Raw genomic sequence first — 19,463 nt, 5'->3', positions numbered from 1 at the left:
ACAGGAGCTCTAGGCCCCTGAGCCACCCACACAGGCCACCACATTGCTGCCCCCAGGACCTGGGACTGTCCTCACACTACACCAGATAGGGTGAACACAAGTTCTTCTCTGGCCTTGGAAATAAAGGACATGATGCCTATTAAAATTTAACTGGAAATTGCTGATGGCCCATTTTTTTTAAATGGTACATTTTGACCCTCTGTGTTTATATGTCTTTCCAGATTAGTCTAGGTTACATCTTGCTTCAGTTTGAAAAACAAAAATGAGCGATTAGGGGTTTGTTAATAACTTGCACTGGTAATTAAAGAACAATGTGCTTCAGAAGAGTCCTGGCAGATGGGGTGGAGTGCACCAGGCCATTCTTGTGTTTCCGGCAAGGACAGGCGCGATTTTCTGGGCGTGGAAACACATCCAGCCCTGGCATCCCTGCCTATCTTCAGAGACCCCAGAGACCCAGTGAGGCTATCAGGCTCCTTGGGAAACTCCATGTGTCCAAGTCTGGATACATAACTTATGACTCCTGGCTCTATTGAGCATTCCAAATTACATTTTGCAACTCTATACTTGGGACAGTCTGGGCCCAAAAAAATAATGGCTGGCTGTCCCCATGGCCACTTCCTCCTTTGCTGACTTGGTGGCTCTCTGGAGCAATCTTAAAATAAAAACTGCTTGGCTGCATTGGCTTGGAGAGAGAAAAGGACATCCCGGGCTGGAAGTCAGAAAAGACTTGGCGACAGAGGTGTCTTTCTGAAATGCTCAGGAAATCCTCTGTAAGTGAAACACGCAGTGTGTCTGATCCTTGAGCTTCTAGACTGAGCTGTGTGGCCGCTCTCCACCCCCGGCCCATGGTAGCTGAGGTATTGGAGTGTGCACCCACCTTGGAGAACTGCTGAGGCTCCGTGTCCTTAACTCCTCACTCCAGCCCATCTCCCTGGTTTCTTAAGAAGCCAGCACCAGCTGCAAATTCAAGGTCAGGCCTCAGTGACCTTCTGAAAGGCTTCATCTCCTGCCTGGGGAACTCTTCTGGGTATTTCCACTCATCTTCTTGACCCTCCTTCCCCAGGCCAATTCCCTGAAGGATGCAAGTTCCCTCCTTGGACCCCAGGGAATTCCACCCCCTCGTTTCAGATCCACTTTTTCCAGAAAGCTTTTCTTGGCCCTTCCTGCACCACACCCCCTTATGCTTCCGGGTGGGCCAAGGCCAAAAGTAACTGGAACAATAATGACATCCCCCTTAACCATCAGGCTGAAGCCTCTTGGCGACCTCTGTGCAGCTCAGCAAGGTCATCCTGATCTTTGCTTTCTGCTGAGCCCAGCCCACAACAAAAGCCCAGCGAATATTTGAATATCCTCCGTGGCTGTACTGTAAATAGGAGAACTGCTCAGCTGTGTCTCTGGCTGTACCCCCAAAGGACCTAGGATCCCTCTGCCAGGCAGGCAGGAGGCTGCCGTGCTCCATTTGGCCCAGAAGCTGCGCCCTGGGCCTGGGTCACAGGACTCTGACAAGGTGACAGGGTCAGTGTCCACAGCATGGTATCAGTCAGCCTGCCTGTGTCCTAGGCCAGCCACGCTGCCATGGCTTGGAGAAATTTTCCTGGCCTACCCCAGTCCTCATGGCCTCCACTATAAGATGGAAACAGTAATAGTTCATAACTCAGAACTGATTTGAGGACTAAGCTATGGTCCAAACAGCACCTTAGCAACTAGCCTGGAATGTGGTAATGCTCATTACATGTTGGCTGTGGTCCTGGCTATTGGCAAGAGCCTAAAAGAACCCAAGGGCAGCTTGGGTTCACAGCAGGAGGAAAAGGATGTGAATGGCAGCTTGATGTGAGTTCCGCACTCATTCACCAAAGGCACTAACTTTGAAGAGGGGTTTTGTGTTATATTCTGCTAAGTGTGACTTCTGCTACCACATATGGTTTGGGAGGGTTTGTAGATGCAAATGCAAGGCCCTTTGTTATTCCCAGCAGCTCCCTGATTAGTAAGCTTCGAAGCTAGTGCTAAGAAATGATGACAAATTAGTCCTTTGCAAACCCTAGTTCCTGCTTGCATTCGATACTCCTGGAGGGAAAGAGTGTTCTGTCCCCAGATGACAAACCCAAAGCTCTCACAGGGTATCTGGTCCTGAGGGCATCTCTTAGCAAGCTGGTGTAGACATCAGCAATGGAGCTCCAGAAACTCTGCTTCTGATCACTGGGACCTCTGCATATGATACAGCTGAAAATATAATCATACCAAGAACACAGCCAAACGTGTGCATGCAGAGTAGGGCCGTCCAGGGACTTCATTTCGCCTGGGAAGCCTGGGCTGGGAGCTTGCGAGGAGATATCACAGGTCAAGTCATTCTTGATTAAAAACACACTCTCGGGCAAGCGTTTTGGTTGAGTAATTGTCTGCTTAACTTATTAATGTGATGTTGTCATTGTTATCTGTTTGAAACCAAGTTGGAACACAGCAATCAGTATATGTCCTGTGACACCATTGCGCTCCAGTTACACACTTCTGCTCCCCAGTGCTCGCCACGCGGCCTTGCGGGCCAGCAGGGGAAAAGATGAGCTGCCTTACGTGGGGTACAATCTGGGGTCAGAGGCTTGACCTTGGGGAGCTTCGTGAACTCTAGCTCACCACAGTGGAATGGCGCGTAGCTCTCAAAGACAGAGCTCCTATGATTTCTGTTACTCGTTGGCCAGGTAACCAGAGCAGCTGAGAACAGGACCCCTTCACATCCAGAGCTTGGCCTAGGCTGCTGTCACTCGCCATGTTTTTCTCTTAGGCTACCTGGGATCTCAGAAGATGGGGACTTTCTCATTGCATGCCAACGCGTACATCACCAGTATCCAAAGGCACCCAGCAGGCCGCATGCCCTCCCCCCTCAGTCATTACCATGCACCTGTCCACAGGACGCATGTGGGGGAAGGAGGGGGAAGGAACAGTGCACAGTTCCCCTCTCTACCCTGGCCACTCACCCTGCCCATCTAGGCTTGCATGAGACAAAAGCAGTGGTTGCTTTTCCTCCAATCCAGGACAGTCCCCTAGGGAACATGGGTCGGAGCTTGAAGCCTATGACCACCCAATGTTCGGGGACAGAGGAGAAATGAGAAGACTTTCTTTGGGTGTTATGCCTGCAGCTTTGTCTCCCAAGCCCCTGCCAAAGGGCTTTCATTTAACCAAATGCCTGTAACCTAGGACAGAGCTTACTTCTGGCCATGGGGATAGCAGTCTTTGAAGTTCTTGAAGAAGGGCTCTATTTCTGCCTCGATTATTCTCAAAGATATTGACTTGGTCATTCAATTAAAACATTCTAGGTTGATTATAGGTGACCGAATATGATAGTGTCAGCCAACGTTTTTGCTGAAAAATTAATGCAGATTCATTTTTAGTACCTCATAGGCAGAACTTTTTGCTTAAAATGAACAAATTGTTGTCCTTGGCAGAAGTGTCTGAAAGACCCAAGTTCACTCACTGTTTTTCTTACAGTGATATTAACTGGCAGTCTTTGGCTATAATATACATCTAGTGCGCATTTAAATCACCAATCAATCACTTGAAATGTGTGCTCTTATACAATTAGGGGCAGACAATAAAAAGGCTAATAACTTCAGCATCTAATTGGTCAGCATTTGAGAATCCAGTTAGCATATCACTCTGCGTCGGGCACTGCAGACACTTCCCAAGTGGTCAGTCCACGGGGACAAAGGCTTGCAGAGTCATCTCCCTTGCCCACGCCAATGAACTTCAAACAATGCAAATCTGCTCTGATTTTCATTTTCAGTTCTCATTATGCGATCCTCCAAGGATGCCTGTTTTTCTCAGTTTTACAGACCACTGAACATCCGGATAGTATTGGTGGGCGTAGAAGTGTGGAATGACATTGATAAATGCTCCATAAGTCAGGACCCCTTTGCCAGCCTCCATGAATTTCTGGACTGGAGGAAAATGAAGCTTCTACCTCGCAAATCCCATGACAACGCGCAGCTCATCAGGTAGGGTGCTCTATCTTTCCATTCTTAAGGAAATATTGCTCTCTGTGTACTTTTTCCTAGCTACACCTGCAGAGTACAGTGGCTTTTTTTCAGTACTGGGAATGAAACCCAGGGGCATTGTACCACCAAGCTACACCCTCAGTCCTATTTTTTTAGCCTTTTTATCTTTTGAAACAGGGTCTCACTGAGTTGCAAAGGGCATCGCTAAGTAGCTGAGGCTGTCCTCAGCTACTGAGGTCTCTGCCTACCGAATGCTGGAATTACAAGCGTGTGCCACCACGCCCAGCCACACTGGCTTCTATAAGGGATTTCTCAGCCATCTCTGCCTGGAATCACGGGTGTATTAGGAAAGTCCCTTTGGATACCCGGGAAGCCTGTCCCTCTGCAGAAAACCTTTTATTCTTCTAAAACCTGGGCATTTTTCTCTATGCCAATTTTATTGATATAAAATTGACCTGAGTAGATTGGTTTTCTGAAGCCTCATTTTCTTTCATTATTAATTAAAATTATATGTTTATACAACATCTAAGGACTGGGCATATGTGTGACTATTGCCAAATGCCTGGAGGAAAACGCTTTGATTTCTCCTCTGAGCCATTACTCCTGGACTTCCTAGGTCAGAGAGAGGCAGCAGCACACTGGCCCTGGGCATCTTCTTTAAACAGTGTGTACTGGGCCCTTGTTAGGAACCAGGCAGTGGTATGGGGCTCAGGATACTGGGGCCACCACTTAAACCTCCCTGCTCTGAGGATGCTGCAATCAACTGAAAGGAAACAAAATTTCAGAGAGCAGAGTTAGGGAGACAATCAATACAGGAAAGCATAGCTGTAGCATAATATAATAATCACTAGGACCTTACTGACACCTTTATACCCCAAAGCAAAGAATTTTCTCACCGTAGTCTGAGTTGGTATGAAGTAGATGGTTCCAGACATGGCACGTGTTCTTTGAAACTTTAAGCCGTGTATGCTGTTATTCTTTTGTTCTAGATCACATATATCACTGCAGAGAAGGCTTTGAGGACAGAGCATGCTTTCTTTGGCAAGTTAGTCCAAGTTATTGAACACTGATGGGAACCAGTCCTACCCCATCCTCGCTCAAGGAAATGCCTACATCTGCCCCAAGGCTCCTGGCATTCTTTCCCCGTTTACTTTGGCCATTTTTGCAGGGGCTTCCCCAGTGGATATTTGTGGTTGCCTCGTATTGTATGCATTGATTAGTCCTGAACTATTAAATATATCCTTCATGTATTTTAAGTCAGAGTATTTTGTTTTGATCCCCCTCCCCAGTGTAGCCTGTCCAACTTGAACATCTGGAAATAAATTAACATCTTATATAACCTTATTATGTATATACATGGAGAGTCATATCTGGCTTACATTGGTGTAAATGTAAAGGCTGAAATCCCTACTTCTGCAAATCGAGTATAGAGTTGGTTTTCCATATCTGTGGGTTCCAAATCTTTGGATTCAACCAACCTTGATTGAAAATACTCAAATACTCAGGGGAAAAACTGTAGCTTTACTGAACATGTTTAAGGTAGTTTTTCTTGACATTATTTCCTGAACAGTACAGTTTAACAACCATTAACATATAATTTACATCATATTAGATATTAAAAGTAGTCTACAGCTGATTTAGATTATATAGAAGGATGTATGTAGGTTCTATGCAAATAATGAAATATGATGCCACTTTATATAATGAATTTGAATATACATGGATTCTGTTATCCTGAGGGGGTTGTCTGTAACCATCTCCCATGGACATGGAGGGAAGACTGTAGTGGGACAGATAGACAGACATGACAGACAGACAGACAGGATAGATAGATAGATGATAGATGATAGAGAGATATAGATATACACATACAAACAAACATATGTACATATAAGTAGGGTTTTATATTTACTTACCACCTTTGTCCAACTGAACACAACTAAAGTATCTTAACTTTTCAGACAACATGCACATTTTCTGTATATGTCCATAACCCATGACCCACATAACACAAGTCATTCAATTTCCTTTAAAGAGGTTCAACAAAGACATTGTTCAATATTTAACATATGCGGTTGGAGTTAACACCACTTGAGTAAAACAGCTCTTTGGTGGCATGAAACCCATAATGAGGTTAAGATTCCAGACAGCAGGAAGCCCACACCGAGGCCATGAAGCCGCCTTCCAGAAGCTTCTTCCAAGAGTGTTCAGGGCTTTGTGGGTGCTTACCTATTCTACACCAGTCACCTTTCTATTTCCATTTTACAAGCTTCATTGGCAGGACAGTCTGAAGGAGTTTGGGTCTGTGGAAGAACTGTAGTGAGTTGCACAGGAAAGCCAAATTCAGGTACAACCGGAATCTCCTCAGCTGTCTCAGGCAGGTCCTTTAGTGAGCGGTGGCTCTCTGCCCCTGTGCTCAGCCTCTCCATCAGCTGATGTTAAGACGCCTGAGTCCCCACAGTCCGTCAGGAAGCAGGCCACAACCGATGAATACAGAGTAAGGACTGGGTTCTGTCCGAGTCTAGGTGGCAAAACTACAACTATGGGACCACAATGCCACTGGGAAAATTAATTGGCCAAATTATATATATGCATGTACAAATATGTAACAATGAATCCCGCTGTTATGTATAATTATAATGCAGTGTCGAAAAGTGTTAAAAAAGGAAACTGAAAAAAGAACAAATAAAAAAGATAACATTTTTAACCTGTAGTGAAGATCTGGGTATAAAAAAATATGTCTATATGCCTACATTCAGGCAGCTGTTTTCAATGTTGCATTCTGTTGCAGACCTGTATGACAAGTTTAAAATGTTAGAAAATACAGACTTTTTAGATGCAATTAAAGAAAGCCTTCCTCTTGTTTCCTAGCGGGGTTTATTTCCAAGGCACCACCATCGGCATGGCCCCCATCATGAGCATGTGCACTTCGGAGCAGTCGGGCGGTGTTGTCATGGTAAGCCCACCGGGACCCAGGAGCTGGTTTCCTTTGTTAGTGGCTTGCTAGGAAATCACGATCCTCATCAGACTTTGTGAAGTTGGGTGCTTTTCTTTCATGCCTTTTAGATTTAACTCTTGTGCTTACTTTAGCCATGTTTATGACCTTATGTATCCCACAATAGTTGGGAGACTGTTTAGAAGACACAGAATTACACAGAGGAAAAGGTTTTTTTAAAAAAAAAAAAAAAAAACTCAGCAAAGGCAAACCTACGCATTTTATGAAGAAACAGTCAATGGGGACTTTGGGTCAAAGCATTCCAAACCAGAAGTTTCTCCTACTGTTAGGACGAGCCAGGGCACTGGGGTTGCCCTCTGCAGCTCTTTGGGTAGACTGCGGTCTCACCAAATGTTAGCGTTTAAATGACTTTCTGATGGACCCGCCTCCACACCCTGCAGCCAGAATGCTGAGGTTTTGAACTATGTACCAATGTAGATTCTTTACATACCTCCTGGCCGGGGTACAATTTGTCTTTAATATAACCTTATTCTTGGAGGGCAAAGACCTAGGTTTATTGCTTTACAAGAGTAACTTTGTCACATACAGGCTATATACGTTTGTAAAGGGAAATAAAATGGGAAGAATTTAGGAACTTCTTATGGATTTAAGAGCGAGAGAGAGATTTGCTCAGCTGTCCCACAGGGGTCTCCTGCTCCAGCCCCTCAGAGAGTTGGAGAAGAGATTTTCACCATCGGCTGCTCCTGCTCTGAAAGCAGCTAACCCCCATGCACGGGAGCTCAGACAGAAAATATCCTCAGAGTCTGTTCCTCCATCTCCATTAAACAAACATAGCCTCGCCCTCCCAAGGAATCGTGAGTTTCTCCACATTTTTCAAACAGAACATTTGTGAATGTTTGGTTGTAGTAGAGAGTGAACGAAATTATGTTCTGCTGACTCTTATTTTTGTCTCTGCATACCACCTAATCTAATCTTAGTGACCGTACATCAGCGTTTTTCTCTTCCCTGGGTGCAGTGGTCAGTAATTAATATGAACATACATTAAGTGGGTAGGTTGTTTAGAGGAACTGCACCCACCCACTGGATTGCTGGCTGGAACGGGCTACTCTCTGGTTTGCTTTGAAGAGGGAAGCCCCGTAGGTGATCTCTACCATGGAAGTCTCTTGGAAAGTTTGGTTTTGGTTGGTGCCAGGTTAATTTCAAGTCAGATCACAACTGTATTTTTATAGAACAGGCTGTAAAATTTTAAGAGGGAGTAATTTTCTGTTTCATGGTTCCATGGTTAGTTGCTACTGGCTTTGCCACCTAAAACTGGCATAGATGTGTTTTGAGAGCTGAAACTGAATTCTCCAGGAGCGAGGCAGGCCCGCCACTGTGTGGTGCTAGAGCGGTCCCCGGCCCATCTGACGGTGGCAACTGGCTCTCTCCTGCTCAGGCTTCTTATTCCGTTTCCATAGAAGCATTTTTCTAAAAATTCCATCTTTAAAAGCATACCGGGAGATCCATTTTTTAAAAAATAAAATGTATGAAAATAGGTATGAGAAATAGAAGAAAATTACATGTAGAGCCAGGAGAATCTAGTGAAAACCAAAATTAATGATCAAGAAACAGGTTTTATACACTTGAGAGCATTAGTATCATCCTAATACACAGTTCTTATTTACTCCATGTATAAAAGAAGCACCGAAAATAGAATGGAAACGTCACATGGCACCTTTAATTTCTATTAAATTCATGAGACAAGCAAAATCGGCATTCTGAGTGGATCTAAAACACCTGGGCTCTTTCTGTTATTGTGTCTCTAATGTTACATCCATGAGTGCCCCACATGACTACATCTCACTCAGGGACTCCCAAATCTAAGGGGAAGGAAATAATGGGTCAAGGAATCAGAAATCATCATAAAAATAAAAACAAGACTTCTAGTATCATTGATCCCTGCTTTCAAGATAGAGGAAATCACTACTTTCAGTAATGTATAGTCATTCCTTTGTATCTATCTTGCCTTATAGAAAAGGCCTTATTTGAGGAGACAATCCCATGAATAAAGAGATTGGTTTCCCCCTTATTGCAAATGTAAGCTGTTTATCAGTGTCTCTTAAGAGACATTCTGTTTATAATCACTTACGCATAAAAGGATGTAAAATAAAGCTGTAATTAAAACCAAAGCTGGTACAAGGAATCCGCAGTTGAGTATTCTGTAAAAGTGAATTCCCTGAATTTCGTGCCAAGGTGTGCTAAATCCAGCCTCCGCTCCTAGACTGGCTGCAGTCTATTCACCAGCCCTTGTTAGTCTTAAGAACTGATTTCCTGAAACATATCTGTAAAGCTTCCTAAGACAGGAAACTGTAAAAATATAAACAAAGTAATGTATTAGGAATTTCATCTAAGAAGAGCTTGCTTGCCCGACATGCCATTCTTTACTTAGATGGAGGGCTAGTGGGAGAAATAGACGCGGTTATAAATACCACCAGCAAATCTCTAAGATCGCACATGAGCACGCTTCTATCCAAAGGCCTCACAAAGACTATCTCTATCCGGAATAACATGTTCTCTAAAATACAGCATCACACCGCTTCCCGGGCACCCTGTGGGAAGCGTCTGGCCTCTTCCCTGTTTGGCACAAACCAAGATCCAAGTAAAGAGCCCTCCTTATTCTGTAGTCTGCAGGCCTTTTCAAGAACACCACTCACTGGCACAACTTCTGTAAATCACATCCGCTAACCCACTCAGTTTAAGCTAAATAACAATACTTGTTAGCTAGTTTCTAGTATCTGCTTGAGCCAAGCCATCTAAGCTTCCTCCATTTGCTAAGTGGTTGGAAGTGCTCGCTGAATAGAGCAATGGCCTTTCACAGCTGAAAAAAAGGTCTACATAGGTCCCAGCAAAAGCTGAAGGGAACCCCAAAGCACAGTCGCTTGCCACGGTCAGCCCAACCACACAAAGGGCCAGCGAGGGTGAGACGCCCTGGACTGTAGCCCTGATCCGGTGCGTCTTCAAACAGATCGCTCCGCGTGCTCGGCTGCCGTTGAGAATCCCTGCGACCTTTCCCAGCACCCTCCCCTCCCAAGGAGCAGGGCCTGTCAGAGTGGCTCAGACTGTATGTGAAAACATCACGGAGCACACTTCCTCCTGCCAGCTGTGGAGCAGGATCTTCCTAAAGGGGGAAAATGGATTCTCATTCCCCAGGAAAGAATGAGCTGTTTATTCCTGTAATTATAAAATGACTTTTACTTCATTCAGCAGGATAATGTTGTGTAAGTGACCGAAGGATAAAGAGTAAAAACCACAGCCGTGCTTCTTACCACAAGGGGCCCAGGAAGCGGTGTGATACTGTGTTTTGGAGAACACGTCATTCCGGATAGAGATAGTCTTTGTGAGGTCTTTGGGTAGAAGCGTGTTCATGTAAGATCTTAGAGATTTGCTGCTGGTACTTATGACTACATGGTCATTTCACAGAAAGACATGAAGAACTGCTGGCGTGCTGGTACACACCTGTGATCCCAGCGCTTTCGAGGCTGACACAGAAGCATTGCAACTTTGAGGCCAGCCTCAGCAACTTAGGGAGACCCTCAACAACTTAGTGAATCTCTTTTTCAAAATTAAAAAAAGAAAAGGAAAGAAAAGGTCTGAGGTTATAGTTCAGAGGTAGAATGTCCCTGGGCTCAATAAAAAAAAAAAGACATAAATAATCCACATGTATTCATGAGTTATACAGTCCTCAACAGAAGAGGTCCCAAACTAGCTTAATGAAAGTTATTTTTTTTAAAAAAAATTCAAATAACAAGGATATAAATTGGTCCTTTGGGGGAATTCAATTAAGTCAAGTGTTAATGGTAGATATGTGTCTGGGAGAGGGGCGGGCAGGGCAAAGAAGGCCGAGGAGATGTGAACTATATGTCTGCGTTCTTCTGTTTCCTTTGAGGACCATTCAGACAGCCCCCTTGGTGCGGCCGTGACGCTGGCACACGAGCTGGGTCACAATTTCGGGATGAACCATGACACCCTGGAGAGGGGCTGTCGCTGCAAAATGGCTACCAACAAAGGAGGCTGCATCATGAATCCTTCCACCGGGCAAGTACTGAGTCTCCCACGGTGCTGAGAGTTGGGCGCCGCTTGGAATGTGTGTGAGAAACAGCTCACCAAAGGCGAAATGCTCCTGCGGCGTTCTAGCCCGGGCATCCACGGAAGCTCCCAAAAGGAAATTCCTTCCCAAGCAGCAGGAATAGACTGTGCTGCTCTGCAGAGGCAGGAGCAAGCCGTGTGCCGTGCCACTGGGCTTGGGGGGTGGCCCCTTCCCTGGAGGTGGTGGGGACAGATGCTGTCTTTGTTTAGAAATCATAGATTATTCTTCGATCCTCACACCTGGTTTTGATTTGAGCCTACTGCTGCAGCTCCCCAGCATTTGGAGGAGCCAGGCATCCCAGGTCCTGGTAAACCTGTGGGCTGAGTTAGGGTGGGTGGCATGTCACCAGAGGGTGCCAGATGGGAGGCACATCTTCCCTCGGGGTTGGCTCTGGGCAGATCTAAAGTGTGCCGGTAGCTTGGGTATTTGCAGTATCCCTGCCTGACTTATCACCTAACCAGATCTTAGACATTTCAATGAAATCATTTTTCTGCTCCCATAAATTAGGGTGTTCCCCCTTATTTCTTTCTAAAATTCCAGTCTTGGTTTAACCAGAAAAAACGATTGTTCCATCATTAAAGCCTGCAAAGAAGGTGGAAGCAGATAGGATTGGAGGGATCAGAGACTCAGAAGTGTCCTTACACCTCTCACACTGATGCCAAACCAGAATGTCATGCTAACGTAGGATTCCCCTCAGTGAGTGCAACCTGGCCTGGGTGCAATGCCATCTCGTTAATGAGCCTTAAGACTTTGTGAACACTTGCGTTCATGGAACTTTCCAAGCCAATCCTGCTCTCTGGGTTTTCCAAAACACAGAAAAATATGAGTGTCCACTGAGTGACACAAAGACTGGGCTGCATAGCCTCCTGCGAGGAACCAGACATCATGGTGTAAGGGAGATGCCCGCGGTTGCAGTCTAAATGTCCCATAGCAGGGAGGAGTTGGCAGAGAAGTAGCTATGCTTTTGCCCCCTGTCAGATGGTTTGAAGGGCACCAAGCCGGCCTGCAACAAGGCCTGGGCAGAGCTGCAGCCCACATCAGTCACTTCCGGTGAGCCATCAGTGGGGGCATGGCTTCCTCACGCACACCACTACCACTTAGGGGCTGGGTTCTACTCATGATCCTGTCCGAAGCACAATTCAAGGGGAGGAGGCACTGAAACATTGTGGAAGAAGTTTCTGTCTGTAAAGATGGAACTCAGTGACCTGTGCCCAAAGAGTGGAGCCCTCCAGGGCGAGGCAGGACACCCCAAGACATAGCATGCTCTTTCCCATTCAAGGTGTCCGAGCAGAGGCAGAGTTACTGTTGGACTCTTAAGGCAAGGACTTCCTTGTTGGGGCACAAGGTGGCCCAGGGCCTGTAGGTGCCTTCTGTTCCACCATCCTAGGTACCCAGCCAGGGCCAACTTCACTGGGCAGCCCCGTGCATGGGGCCTCTCAGAGAGCAAGGTTGGAAAGAAGTCGATGTGCAACCAAGTGGGTTTCGTGTTGTTTTCATTCCTGATGAACTCCGAAAGTGGCTGCAGCAAACACACCCTGTGCTTAATCGCCCTGATTACTAGTTGCTCACAGAGACATTAGCTTGAAGTGGTCCCCAGTGATCAGAGAAGAACCTGCTGTCAATCAACACATTAACACACGTTTTGATTCTTGATAAAGACACAAAGGGCAGAGAGGAAAGGCCAGTCGGGGAACTCTGCTTGGGCTGAAGGACCCCCGGCAGTGGTGATATGAACCAACTGTTGGTGATACGGGCAGTTGAGCGACCGTCAGGTCATCCTCTGCCTTGTTGGTCCATTTCCAACCATCTTTCTGACAGCACTTCCTCCTGTCCATCCACCCACCCACTTAATTGTTCATTGTTCAGGTGTTAATTATTTTGGACTCATGGTCATGAAGGATGCTCAGAAAGACCCTTCTGCCCTGTGTGTAATCCTGAATCCTTCTTGTGCTCTGTGTCATAAAGCCCTGGGAGCTGGTGAGTCTTCCTGGTAATTCTTAACAACTGAGGGAGCCAAATCGCCCTGGAGATATATGAACACCTCAGGTAGAAATGGTATTGTTAAGAGCTCAGCAAAACACTTAAAAGGCTTTTTTTCCCCTCTCCCTTACCGGGGGTTTGCTAATAGCCTCAATTTGATTTATCCCTTATTAGCAATTTCTAAGTTGTCTCTTTTGCTGAGCTTGTGCTTTTGTGTAAATCCTTTCTCTTTGGTTCTCATTTACGATCCCACATTCCTGTCCAGAGAGTGGTGTTTTTAATTTTCTCCAATGGAAAGCAACTTCCTAAGCAAGGCGGTGAATTAATCACAAAGACCCACAGCGAGGGGGAGGCCCAGGGGCCCCCGGTGACCCCCGGCCATCCATCACCCATGGTGGTATTTCCCAGGCTGCTCCAGCATTATCTCAAAGCCGTGGTTCTCTTACCTCATAGTGGCCCCAAGAGAGTGGGAGAGTGGATTAAATGAGATCATGTGTCTTTGTAAAATTGTAAATCATCCCACAAATGCAAGGCAGTGTTACATAGCTCACAGAGATGTGAGAACTTTCAAAAAAGCAAGAGGCTTTTTTTCAGGATTCCCACTCACAGTTGCAGAGAAGAACCTTCTAGTGCTACCTGTCACTGGGCAGCATGTCCAGGGTGAGTGGCTCACGTTAAACCGGCCCATGCCCAAGACCCAGTCTTCCTTCTGACTTCTTTCTGCCCACAGCACTTCAGCCATGGGTGGCAAGGGTTAAAAATGTGAGTTATTTGATGTCTTTGTCCCAGAGGGGACTTGGGAAGAGATAAAACTGTAACTGCCTGAATGGCAAAGTCTCAGAATCAAAAATTGCCAAGTACTATGAATAGATTAAAGGGGATAAGATATATCTCCCTGGCATAGCTGGCTTATTCTTGATCAGAGCATTCCTGAATCCTAACTCTGAAAACATGAACCAACTGTCACAACTCACAGATGGACCGGATGTCCCGCAGATTCCAGCAGAGCGGAGTCCTGTGTAGGCTGGATGTGGAGACTTCCGTGGCACGGTGGACCAAGGGAGTTTCCTCCTGGGATGTGGCATTTATTACCCAGCGTCTTTGAACGTGTGTGAAAGGGTGTGTTTTATGTCTGTGGATAGTTAACATTTAAGACCTGTCTTGGGAAACACTCTTTGGCAAATGCAGTATCGGGGGTTTGTGTGGGAGTTAAGCTCTGTGGAATCTGACCATTAATGACCTCCCACAGCACTTGCTTTTCCAGGGGTGAGGGCTAACAAGACTGTGCTCACAGCAGTAAGGAAAACAGGAGCCATGTGAGTTCTTTCAGCAAAGAATAGTTGCTGTGCTAGTAAATGTCCCTTCCTTGGGTAGGAAACGGCAATATTTGTGTTTGCAAATTAGTTTCACAAATCCCTCTCTTGTTTGCAGAAATGTTTTTGTTAATATGAGGGTTGGAGCCCTAGGCCCGTCTCCTCGAGGTAATGCAGTAGCGTCTGCAGCACCTATTAACCAACTCCTGCCACAGTCTTGGATGGATAAACAGGACAGACAGAAGCCTCGCGGGACTTCAAGTGAGGGAGGGTCAGAGGGAAGCAAATACCAGCATTGCTGTTTGGAAGGGGTGCAGTGAAAAGCAAAAGAAAGAGGGAGAAAGAGGAAAGTTAGTTGGAAGAAACCAACAAGGTAGAGATCCAGCGAAGAGTGTGGACAAGAACGAGCTCAGCCCAGGGCTCAGGAGGGAAGGCTTGCTGCCGGGAGGCCGAGTTGGGGGCAGGAGGAAAGTGGTGTCGGGGCTGCTGAACAGAGGTGAAGAGGAGCCAGATCCAGCTGAGCCCAGGCGGGCAGGCATAGGAGCAGAGAATTAAATCTTCAGAGCAGTGGGAAATTGTTGAAGGTTTTCAGTTAAGAGTGTACTGTGGTCGGATTTCTCTCTTAAAATTTCTTCACTTTTAAGAGGATCATGCAGCAACTGAGCTATTTTAGTTTGCCAAATGAAAGGTCTTCCTGTAAAAGAACAAAAGTCATAGCATGTAAGTGCTAGCTTTATTCTGGTATAATTAATAGGCATCCAGGTCCTCCAAAGAGGAAGGATCTGGCCTCAGCACACCAGGTGGTGAATTATTCCACGCCTTCGCACGCTCAGCTTTCTGCCTTGTTCGCTGGATGCAGAGGATCCTTTCTGCTTTCCTATAGTAGGCATCCTTTAGAGACTCCCAAGGACCAGCCAAGGAAGAGCACCTTCACGTTCCATGGCGCATCTGAAAGGAATTGCTGCTGCCGGCTTCACGGTGACACTTGAGATGAGGGCCTTGGACTCGTGTGGGTGTTGTTTAGTCCAGACTGGCAAGCAGCTCCTGAGCAAAAGTGTGTACCCCACTGCCAACCAGAAGTTGAAACAAATGCATTGAACACCAAGGATGGTGTAGGCTCAGAAAATAAGCAAATGGCGGCCACATCTCACTCTACAGGGTAAAGAATTCATGCCAAGCTGAGGTTGGACTTTCAGAACTAACAACTACAACTAGACCAAGTAAACTTCTTTAAAGAGAACCAGTGCCATTCTATCTGCCCAGGAGGATGAATGACTGGCTCGTTCAATCCCATTTAATTCAGTCTATTTAATTCACAGTGTCCCTACTTGCTACACAGTCTAGACATGGGACACGGGCCCCTGGATCTGCATGGCCTCCACCCAAGTTCACCCTTCTGAATGGCAACCGAGAGGACATCAGCTGTGCCTCTGACTCAGACGAAGCCCACTGCAGGAATTAGGGCTGACAGGAGAGCTGTGGCCACCAACTGGGCAAACCCACACCTCTGCTCTGTTAGTGTTACTGTGAGACCACCATGGGCCAGATCCCAGCAAACAGCAGGGGTCATAGTAATGCAGGTGGAATGTGGGACATCCAGGGGCTCTCACTGGCGGAAATGACAAGTGAATCAGGGGTAGCTGGGGAGCACGGGGATCTGATAGAGGGATGATGGCTGCCAGCTATCCTATTGGGAGTGCCTGCCCTAATCCACCTACATGGTCCTGAGCATCATAGCAACTTACTCCTCTGTATCTCAGTGCATGCCTCTGAAAGGTAAAGAAGAAATTTTAAACACAACTGTATCACCCTTTCACATCACTTAAGAACTGACCGGTAATTCCTCGTGAGCAGGAAGCCAAGGTTGGAATGGGTGGGAGGGCAGAGAAAACCCCAGGAATAAAGCCCAGGCTGGAGCGATCTCTGAAGAATTGAATAGACATTAGGCAGGCCTCACCCTAAAAATCCTGAGCTCATACTAGGCTAAAACCGGATTTCTTTTTAAGAGGGCCTTTGCCTGAAAAATGTGTTTCATGGGAGTAAAATGGAGCAGCGATTTCCAGTGAAAAGTTCCCGGGCTTTGGATGTGGGAGGGATTGATTAAAAAAAAAAAAAAGTGCAATAGAGCGGAGAAATCCCACATTCCAGAGGACTTGCTTTCTTGAAACTGGGCACAAAAGACAGGGAACTAAAACACACCCCCTTCTGAATGTTGAATTGCTCGTTGGTCATGACTTGCATTGGCCATAAAGGGGTCACCAAGATGGGATTGGAGGAAGCATTCCCCCACATCAGCCCCTGCTTTGAGGGTGATCATTGCTTTTCTCAATGAAAAGTTTAGGAAAATCTTCATTTCTTTTCTCAAAGTGTTAAGGGGAAGAAAATGGAAATCTTTATCCTAGGAAGAGGAGGCCTCCCATCCGATGGGAGCACCACTGGTCGAATCAGTTGCCCTATCCGGCCAGAGCCCCAGTGAGCTGCATCCGGACATTACCCCAGGGCAATGCCTGGCAGGGGAGGTTCTAGAAGACAGCTCAGGAAGGGCACAGCCTCACAGAGCATGGTCTTGTGTCCTCCCTCCATGTCATCAGATCTTTCTCACTGGAAAAGAAAGGAATTTGTCTGCAATTAATGCAGTTAGAATACTAAATGCCACTGCCCCAGGGTTTGGCAGAATTCACCTTCTCTCTCAAGCTGGACACAAGACAGAGGTCAAGCAAGGGAGGCCAGCTCTGTGTGGACATAGTGCCCTGAATCCAGCACAGAGCGAATGAAAACCAGCGAACTGGACATTAACGTTGGGCTGTGCTGTGTCATCAGGGAACTGAGCTGAGTGGACAAGAGTGCGCATCTTAGAGGTAAAGGAACTAGTTCACGGGAACCTCAGCTCCACGCCGCCTGCATTCTCCAAAGCTCCCCAGCGGGAAGCCCAGGACCTGACACTGACTTCCCCCTGTGTGTCTCCAGTGGAAGTGACCAGCCACGCCTGGGCCTCGAGTGAGAATGAAGGCCTTCTCGGGAGGAAGCAGTGTCCCTGTGCCACCTCTGGGAGGCGGAGGGCAGCTGCATTTAAATCATTTAGTTCTGCAAAATTTCTTCAAATTATGTTACAATAGCCAGAATTATTTTTTGGCATTGGCTCCTTAGCCCAGCATCTTATTTGTGGTGGAACACATGTGAAAGTATTACCACTGAAATTCTGCCAAGCCCTGCATGCCCCCTCCCCGGCACACATACCCCCACGGCTTCATCCCCTCCCCAGGACTGGCACAGAGGCTGCAGTGTTAGGTCAAAGGTAATTTCTGAGCCTCTCTGCAACCTCAATATGCAGAAGCTCATGATAAGCTCCATGAAGTCAGGAATTTGTGTTCGATGAGCTGAGCTCCCAGTGCCCTGCACAGTGCCGGGCGTGTAGCAGACCTCAGTAATACTTCTGACTCCAAGGATGCTTGGGGGAGAGGGTGGAACGATGAATACAAGAATGAGTATGTGGGTAGAGGATAAGGAAGTGAACCCATGGGTGAGTGGAATGATGGATGGATGGGTGCATGGACCAAAGGATGGATGGAGAGATAGATAGGTAGGTAAAGAGAAGGATGGGTGAATGGACATCAGTGGGTCTGCGAATGCATGTGTAGTGAGTGGGTAGCACAATGGAAGGGTGTAGAGATGGGTAGACAGATGAATAGAAGGAAGGATGGATGGATTGCTGAATCGTGGGTGAGTGGATAATGGTGGGTTGAATGGGTGGATGGAACAATGGGCGGATTGATGGATGGGTGAGTAGACAGATAATGGTTGGCGGTAGGTGAGTGGGTGGGTGGTAATTACAGCACACTCCCGCCTGTGCAGAGCAGGCTTTCTCTTTCTATTTTGTGCATTTTGTAACTAAGACCATCCTCCTCTCTACTAAATCTAGCACTTACAGCATCGCATTTCAATGTTTCATATTGTCTTTGTATGTGTTTACTCCACATCATTCTACAGTGGAATTACAGTAGTTTACAATAGACAACAATGTAACAATAGAAAATAAAATTGAAAAAAATAGAAAATAAGGGCTAAGAATCCCAAGTAGCCAGCAGACTGAGTCTACTGCCCTCCCTGGAGGACAGAGCGATAGGAGCAATTTGCTGTGAGCAAGGGAAACCCTCCCAGTGGGGTGCTTCTCTGAAGGCCTTTGTTTGATTTAGACAAAGCAGGAGGAGGAGTCAAAAGAATGAAATCTCATCCAGGAGTGGTGGCACGCACGTGTAATCCCAGTACTTGAGAGGCTGAGACAGGAGGATCTCAGGTTTGTGGCCAGCTTCATCTACTTAGTGAGGACCTTGGCAACTTAGTGAGACCCTGTTTCAAAATAAAGAATAAAAAAAAAATAGGGCTGGAGGTGTAGCTCAGAGGTAGAATGCCCCTGAGTCCCATCCCCAGTACCATACACACAAAAAAAGTATAAAATCTCAAACTAGTTGCAAGAAGAATAAAGAAGACCCCACCATCCTGTTAGACCTCTCTCTACTTACAAAGAACTCTGACATCTATTTTCTCATGGAATCAGCTCAGCCCTGAAGAGAAAGAACAGATTCCATCGCCTCCATCTTACCCGTAAGGAAGGCCCAAAACCCTACAGTTCGTCAGAGTTAGATTCTGGATATCAGCCTGCAGCCCCTGCTCCCAGCCCACCCTTTACCCCTGGCTAGATGCCTGTGAGCTGAGGAGCCTCCAGTCCCCCACCTTGGGATGTGAGATGGCAGCCCTCCTCCACTCTTGCACTCTTGTGGCTCCTGGTGGTACCCAGTATCTGCTCAGGGAGGCAAGGACAGGTAATGGGCAGATTTTAGCCAGGCAGGGTGGTTTGAAGCTGTCTGCTGTGCATGACCACTTCCCCATCACCCTGGGTTAGAAGTGCCTTCCCTGCACTTGCAGAGTCAGCAGAAACAACTTGCCTGGTCTGTGCAGGTCTGTCTGTAAGGCAGGAGGAAAGGCTTGTGCCATCTCAGATGTGCAAACTGTCTTTTTGTAAGTATAGGATCTGTTCAGATCTTCAAGAGCCCAGGCCCAGGTGGACCTCACAGTCAGTAGCCTCTTTCTAACAGTTGAGCAAC

General features: G+C 46.6%; 1 protein-coding gene across 1 annotated transcript in view; it reads left to right on the top strand.

Annotated features, from left to right (window-relative positions):
• ADAM12 (ADAM metallopeptidase domain 12) overlaps window positions 1-19,463 on the top strand; it is a gene marked incomplete at both ends in the record, with an annotated part of 329,128 nt that overhangs the window by 240,118 nt on the left and 69,547 nt on the right. Inside the window, 3 exons of the mRNA XM_080694881.1 lie at window positions 3,817-3,986; window positions 6,858-6,942; window positions 10,868-11,016. Of these exons, the coding sequence (XP_080551007.1) occupies window positions 3,817-3,986; window positions 6,858-6,942; window positions 10,868-11,016 (404 nt within the window). The remainder of the gene's footprint in view (window positions 1-3,816; window positions 3,987-6,857; window positions 6,943-10,867; window positions 11,017-19,463) is intronic.

The sequence above is a fragment of the Muscardinus avellanarius genome (genome assembly GCF_963383645.1).
Source record: "Muscardinus avellanarius genome assembly, chromosome: 4".
Lineage (NCBI taxonomy): Eukaryota > Metazoa > Chordata > Mammalia > Rodentia > Gliridae > Muscardinus > Muscardinus avellanarius.
Note: the sequence above shows the minus strand (reverse complement) of the source record. Positions and strands in the feature narration are given on the sequence as shown.